The sequence below is a fragment of the Diospyros lotus genome, chromosome 2 (assembly GCF_014633365.1).
Source record: "Diospyros lotus cultivar Yz01 chromosome 2, ASM1463336v1, whole genome shotgun sequence".
In the NCBI taxonomy this organism is placed as follows: domain Eukaryota; kingdom Viridiplantae; phylum Streptophyta; class Magnoliopsida; order Ericales; family Ebenaceae; genus Diospyros; species Diospyros lotus.
The window spans coordinates 4,880,037-4,887,666 of NC_068339.1; the positions used below are offsets into that span (position 1 = coordinate 4,880,037).

Below are 7,630 nucleotides of genomic sequence, written 5' to 3' on the forward strand. Positions count from 1 at the left end.
ATCCTTCATTAGGTACCCAAAATTGCATTTCATCCTCTCCATTCCCTCCCAGTGAGTTTAGGAACTTCCAAAGATACTATGACATAGCATTTGGAACATTAGAAGTGCAGTGGCCCTTGTAGTTGTAAATATGCCAGAATTAGATAATTCCCTAATTTTCCATCCTGCACAAGCAACTGCCCCACAATCTGAGCAGAGGCCTACTTTTTTGATCTTCCAAAGGGAAAGTAAACCACAATCCTCCTATTTGCCATCTAGCAGTTCAAAATAACGGGTTGGGATTTGCTTAAACCCCAGCTTAATAAGTTTGTGAACGGTGTGCAACAATTTCAATTCACATTGATCCAAGTCTTCATAGTAAATATCTTTGATAGTAAACTTACAAGAAGCATCTGTTCATCACAAAAGCGATTCGTCGCTCCTGACTCTGCTTCAACTTAAAATATATTGACGAACATAGATTTGATTAGGTCGAGGGATCAATACTCACACCAACATAAAACTAAACAAATTAGAAAAATTCTGTCTTATTCACATTGGAATATGTTTCATCTACACTTCAGTGCATATAATATGTTTCATCTGATGCTAGCTAAAACATAGAAGGCCACAAACCTAGAAGTACAAAAACTAAGATACAGCCAAATACATTCTTTTGAAATGAAGAGATGTGTACTAGAGGAGAATCAACAGCTAGAATACAGCAACAAGATAAGAATATGGCATGACAGGTGATTTTATACCAGCTACCAAGGTTTCCGATCGCCCACAGGGCCAGCCGTCCAGTTTAAGGTCTTCTCGCCTGCCTTTACGTATATGCTCTTGGCATGCGGCAGCTTACGTGCAAGTCCATTTAAGATTTGGTGGAAAGCATCCCCCGGTTGAGCGGGTTGGGGGAATAACATTGCCTGCTTCATTGAAGGGTTGGCAAGCAATCTCTGTTTCCTCAATATTACTTCTGGAGGAATTGATGTGAGAATGGTGTCCAACTTGGGAACATCTTTTTCATCCACAAACACCCCAATTTGTTCCCATGGGATGGCATCGGCAAATGGGAGCACAATGTCGTCTGCGATGATGATGGGGATGCACCCGAATATCACTGCCTCAACCAGTCTTGGACTCCACGGAGCCCACCCGAGTGGGCACAAACAGAAAACTGCCCGTTGCATGTCTTCATAGTAAGTTGTTGGGTGCTCCGTGGAGATGTCAAAGAGAGGATTGTTCTTGAAGTTCTCCCATACTGATGCTCGGGCGCCTCTGTAAATTGGAAATGGAAATGATATCAAAATTGTGAATCTCCTGGCTTAATTCAAATAGCTTGAGGAAGCTATAGAAATATAAGGTATTGTCTTGAAAGTATATACCTTGCATAATAACCACCTTCTGGATCATTTCCCACGTCATAAAATAAACCTCGGAAGTACACAAAGATAGAACGAGGAGTGTCAGGGGGTATGAAATGGGCTTGCATTTTCTGTGGAGGAGCATATGGAGGAATTGTGATTGAGCCATCTTTCAAGCAAACATGATTCCGCTGCCCAAAAGTCTGAACCAAGGTAGCACGTTGGAGCAGTGGAAGTATTCCTCTTTCAATAGCTTTTTCTTCCTGCAACATAGAACATCAATGGTAGCAGGCGAATTAGAGTTCAAACCAGAAGGAAGTTTTCCTGCAAGAGCATGACACTCTGGTGACAAAACATTCGCATTTGAACCCCCAAAGACTGAAAACTAGAGAGCAGATCATATGAACAGTGGGAAATATATCAAATAATCTGTCCACTGCTCAATCTTTTATGCTTCCAAAGAGTAGATTAATGAAATACAATCAATCGCATAGAACATCATATCAATTCTTAATCCCACTACGTAGGATTAACTATATAAATTCTAGCTCACTAGTCATTTCTATTTATAAACCTTATCATCTATAAGGCCCTAACTCATATCATACCTGAGAGTCACAAAATCAAAAGAATAATGGTGGTGAAAATGACAGAGTGCAAAACTTCTTACTTGGTAGTGAAAGCATGCCCCAAAATCGTGGGGTACCATGAAAAAATGATCAGCCCCCTCAGTCCTATTCCAGTAAGGCCAGTTTGATGAAATAAGCTGTATAGCACTCCTCATCATTCTTGGTGATTTGAATGGTAAAGGAAGACCATTAGGTGTGAGATCACAAGTACTATATACGGGGGTGTAGAACCAATCAGCTTCATCAGGATTGAGGGTTCGAACAGGGCTAGATAACAGAAACCGATGCATGTATATCTCGGCAGCAAACATGTGGGTGAGGCATCTGGGATCCTTCTGTAGGATCTTCTTGTTGTATTTGCTTGGAAGATCATAGACAAACACTTTCAACCTTCCCACCGGATCATCTTCCAGGACATCTCCAGCACTACCTATTATTTGAAATCAAGAAGGATCAAAGATCTTGCTGTCTGAAATCTTACAAGCGGGTGATTGGACATTGTGAAGTTTGATAGAGTTTTAATCAAGAAGACCATTTGAACATGCACAAAAAATATCAGATTTAATAATGTTAGGATCGAATCCCGCACATCATACATAGAAATTAAGAGAAAATTGTAACACAAAAAAATTTAATGTGGTATAATCACAATGCCTACATCCACCATGATCCACAACAACTGGATAAATCCATTCAATCTGTAGTCTTAAAACAGAGAAACTACAAAATCTTCCCAAGATACCCCTTTTGCATGAACAAAACCAGAAACCACCTGAACTCTAACGAGTCCATATAACTGAAGCAAGGGTTATACACACTTTAGGAAAGGATTATCGAGTCATGGCACACACTCCTAACATACAAATTCAATAGTTGAGCTACATTATCCCTAGAATAATTAATCTGTGGCCAATCAATAACTGAAGTAAGGGGTCTATTTATTGACAACAACTCTAATGGGATTTGGTCTAGGACACCTATTCACATCCCCTATTCACAATCAGATTGGTTTTATCTCCCAGATTCCTATCAAAATTCCATTACATGTTTGTACTAGTTTATGAAAGGAAATACTTAGGAAGGGAAGGGAAAGATTCATAGACGGAGAACAAATCATTAGAAAAGCCAAAGATTGTGGCACCTGAAATGCGTTCAGTTCGTTGACTCCCGCCTAGCTCCACAGCGCCACCAATCCTCAGGAAGACGACCAAATGGAGAAGCCCGACAACAGCCCAACTCCAATCCTTCATCTTTCTGCTTCTATCTGCGCCTCTCTCTCTCTCTCACTCTCTGGGGTACTTTATGCAGAAACTACTAACAGAAAAGAAGGAAAGAAAACCCAGGGAGGGTGTTCGAAGAAATGCCCCGAAGACAGATAGAAAAGAGGAATCTACTTATTTGGAGAGGGAGAATAGTTGGAACGTCATTAGTAAAGAAATGGGGAGAGGTTGTTGGAAGAATTTGCTTGCGAATTGAGGGTCGAACCCCTGTTTAGACATTTGGTGCATTGCAGGTGAAACAGAAAGAGACAGCTTAGGGAGAGCAAAAGAGACTGAAAGAGAAACGAGAAGAGAAATTGCTTGAAGAAACGGGGAAGAAAGGGAAGAGGAAGAAGACGTTTGGTTTGCTTTTGTAAAGAAATGGTTTCTTTCACATTATACCATAAATTCTGGGAGGTAAGGTAAGGGGAGAAGAGCTTTGGCTTTGCTGGTTTGATGGCAGGTCCCCATCTCCAAGCCTAGCCAAAGTCTAGGCTGTTCATCCTTCAACCTCCACTCCCCCTCTCTCTCTTTACATGCCTCGCATCTTTGTTTCTTTCAAATAATAATAAAATAAATAAATATTGCTAAATATATTTTAGAGTAAAATGCACTTGCAGCTTTCATGCTCCAAATATCTCTTGTGATTTAAAAATGTTTCTAGAAATTCTCCTCATTTAGTTTTTTTAACAAATGTATGAACCTCTCCATTGAATAAACTTAAATTATATTAATTAAATAAAAAAATCTTAATAAAAAATTAAAAATTAAAAATTAAAATAAATTTCAAAAATAACCAAAATAAATTTTAAGAAAGGCTATCAACGATGCATTCTTTTTAAAATAGATTCTAAAACTCTTTAAAATCGATTCAACGAATTTAAAAAGAGTTCATTGCTAATAAATAATATTTATCATCGAGAGTCATCAATGAATTTTATAATATAATTGAATAGACAGAGATAAAAGAAAAAAAAAGTAATTGGCCAAATTTTTTTAGAAAAAAAGACCAGTAAGTGAAAATAAGAAAGAAAAAACAGAAGATGAGAAGAAAAGGAAAAAAAATTGAAAAAAATATTACTTTTGTTGCATAGTCATCACATGAATCATTTGCCCATTTATCATTATCATTATCTTCGTTTTCTTCTATTTGTCCTCTTTTTTTTTTTCCTCTCCTTGTTGTCTTTCTTCTAGAACCCATCCTCCTCAGGGTTGTTGATTTTGGTTTAATTAATATAATTTAAGTTAATTTAACAAAGTTAGTAAAGAATATTCTTTGTCAAAAATTAAATTATAAGAATTGTTAGAAACATTTCAAATTTATAAAAAATATCTCAACTAATTATTCAAATCATAGAAGGTATTAATACATTTTACCCTATATTTTATAACTAAAGTGATGTCTACGAGTTAATAATAAATGATAAACTCTTGAAGTTAGAAGTGTTACACTCACTATATCGCTCAAGTGGCTTGACGATGATATTTCAATCATATGAATCACAATTTCTAATTAGTAAGAGTAATATGATACAACCATTCATAATTTAATAGAGAGTTTTACTGAACTCCCATACAAACAAACAGATATAAAAACATACTTTTATAAGCAGTCAATATATCTGACGTCAAGCAATAATGGAAGGCCTCACAACCTTTTTACCTAACCCTCCCAGAATGGGAAAAAAAGAAGAAGAAAGAATTGTTTTATTCAGATTTCATATATGAAATAAGATTCGAATATGTCATTTTGGATTGTGGGGATAAAAATTAAATTAGCATAATATTTTATTGAGTATGGCCATTATTTTAAGTATTTGGTTAATCCGAGTTTTACTTAACTACAACTCAAGAAGATTAACTGGGCTTTAAAATTTTGATGGCCCCAACACGACACGTGACTAAGCCCAAGGACAATAGTGGGCCGACCGAAAGGTTTGGGATAATTGGGCTGGCCCTAAAGTAACTGGGCCCCTGTCTCTGGTTTTCAGTTCCACATCTCGAGATATTGAAGAGCAATTAATGAATTCAAGCGCTTTTAGTGGATCGGTGACCTCAGCATTTACTCTGCCCTGCACACTGACACGTACGTACCATGTTACCCTCCTAGTTTTTCTAGAAAAAAATAAAAATAATTAAGACGCCTGTTTTTACAAATAAAATTTTATATAAGAAATATAAAAAAAACAATTGCAATTATTACTATTTGTCTAATAGTAAATAATTTCTAAGAAGACAATTTTGTTTTTGTATTTTCGAGTGATGCCATTGGTTAAGAAATATTTATTAAGTTCTTAGAGGTATCTGTTAAATTTTTTTAAAATGATTGGTTTAATTGCTTTTTGAGAGATTAAGGGTCGTTTTATTTATTATTTTTAGATAATTTTAGTTTTTAATTTTTTAAAACAGTAAAAATATATTTATTTTGTTATTTTTGAAAATAAGAAAAAAAATTATAAAAAAAATCTCAAAACAGTAAAAAATTATTTTGGTTATTTTTAGTCAAAAAATCAAAATACGAAAAAGAAGGAAATTATTTATTTATTCGTATTTTATTCTAGTAATAGAAAAAAATATTATAAGATTTAGCAATTTTAAAATATATATATATTTTTAATAATATATTAGTATTAAAAAAATTTAATTTATTGAATAATATATTATTGAGTAAAAAATTTAATATATCAGATCCTTATGTTAAGCAGGTTTTTGACTCAATAACATCAAACCATTCCACTCTTAGAAAAAACCTTTTTATTGAGTACATAATAAAAAAATTTGGTGTGATAAATATGACTAATTGTGGTCCAATTTCTATTATAGTAATTGGTGTTATTCGCTTACGGACTAATGTTAGTTGCACATTGACTTTGAATAATGTCTGTCATGTACCAAATTTATCTTAATTTACTTTCATATCGACATCTTAATAACAAAGGTTATTACAATATTTTTGGTGATGAAAAATATAAGCTCACTAAAAGTTCTACGGTGATTACTAAAGGTATGATTTCTAGTATATTGTATAGAACTTAGATGATGAAGTTACTTGAAGGTGATTTAAATGCATTTGAAGATGGTGTTTTGCCAGACATGTGGCATCAACGGCTGGCTCATATTAATGAGAAAAGGTTGCAAATTTTGATAAAGAAATCTCTCATTTCTTTTTTTTTTCAAAGGTATGACTTTAAACTCTTGTGATTATTGTTTGTTGGCAAGCAACATAGAGTTTCTCTCAGTAGCACTTTTAAAAAAAAATAGAGAATATACTTGATTTAGTTTACTTTGATGTATATGGTCCCGTTGAGGTGAAAATTATCGATAATTTTAAGTTTTTTTTATTACTTTTATTAGGGATTGAGGTGAAATTAGACGACATAATTTGAAGTAATAAAAAAATTACATATATAATTTAACATATTAAAAATGACTTACACCGATCAAATTATACCGTAAACATGTCTAGTGATAAGGTTCAATTCTCCCCTAAATTGGGGCGATTGAACAGGAAGTGAGTAATTGAAATGTAAACATTCTTTCCATGGGCTGGAGGGAGAGATTCTTGGAGTTGGATGTCCAGCTTAAGTATATTAAAATAATAATAATAAACTAAAGAAAAAGAGAGCCAGTGCTTAAGGAGCAGAGCAGTGGTGCCACGCAGATGAAAAGTTGAAAAAAGAGTTAACTTGTGTGTGTGATGCAAAGACGGAACAACGGCATCAAATTCACTGGGTTGAAGCAAAAAAATCAGATAAAATGAAGTTTGGAGTGAATTTTTCTCTAATTTTGAATTAAAATGGTAGAGAGTTGCAAGGATTTGATAGAAAAGTAGTTTTATATATTCTCCATTATTATTAGTGATCTCGAGTTTAGATATTAAATTTGGAATGTGATTGTACTTAATGTTTTGAAAGTAAATTTGATTCAGAGTTTGACTCATAATTTTTTCTTTTTTTTTTTCCCTAAAAGATTTTCTACGTAAAAGTTTATGTCTATATTTGTGTCTGTTTATTTGCACAATTAATTTTTATATATGGCATAATAAGTGACCCAACAACATTAACTACGACAATTAAGCGAGGTGGGTACGGTAGATGAGTTGATGAACTATCAACGCCAACTGCCATATATATATTAATGTTAAAACACATAATTATCTCCCACGAGGATGATTCTAAGCTTGTAACCACTCACAACATTAGAAATTAGGATATTTTCAGGGTACCATTTTTCTTTTTCCAAAAAGCTTAAGAGAAACACAATTTCTTCACTTTATCGAATGTAAACCTCCAGAAGTGATTTTCAAAGCCACAGTATCTTCTTAGTGAGAGAGATAACAAAAAATATAATCTTTTCATAATTTTACATAGAAAATATTAAAGATCGATGAGGGAAC

The 7,630-nt window shown here is 34.0% G+C and overlaps 1 protein-coding gene across 1 annotated transcript; it reads right to left on the reverse strand.

Moving 5' to 3' along the window:
* Nucleotides 1–511: 511 nt before the first annotated feature.
* On the reverse strand, nt 512–3,754 carry LOC127793726 (probable beta-1,4-xylosyltransferase IRX10). The gene is made up of 4 exons (XM_052324416.1): nt 3,117–3,754; nt 2,017–2,405; nt 1,368–1,609; nt 512–1,260 (listed from the first exon to the last, which is right to left on the reverse strand). Exons 1-4 carry the CDS (start codon nt 3,223–3,225, stop codon nt 747–749), a joined length of 1,254 nt encoding a protein of 417 aa, XP_052180376.1. The 5' UTR covers nt 3,226–3,754; the 3' UTR covers nt 512–746.
* Nucleotides 3,755–7,630: the final 3,876 nt, after the last annotated feature.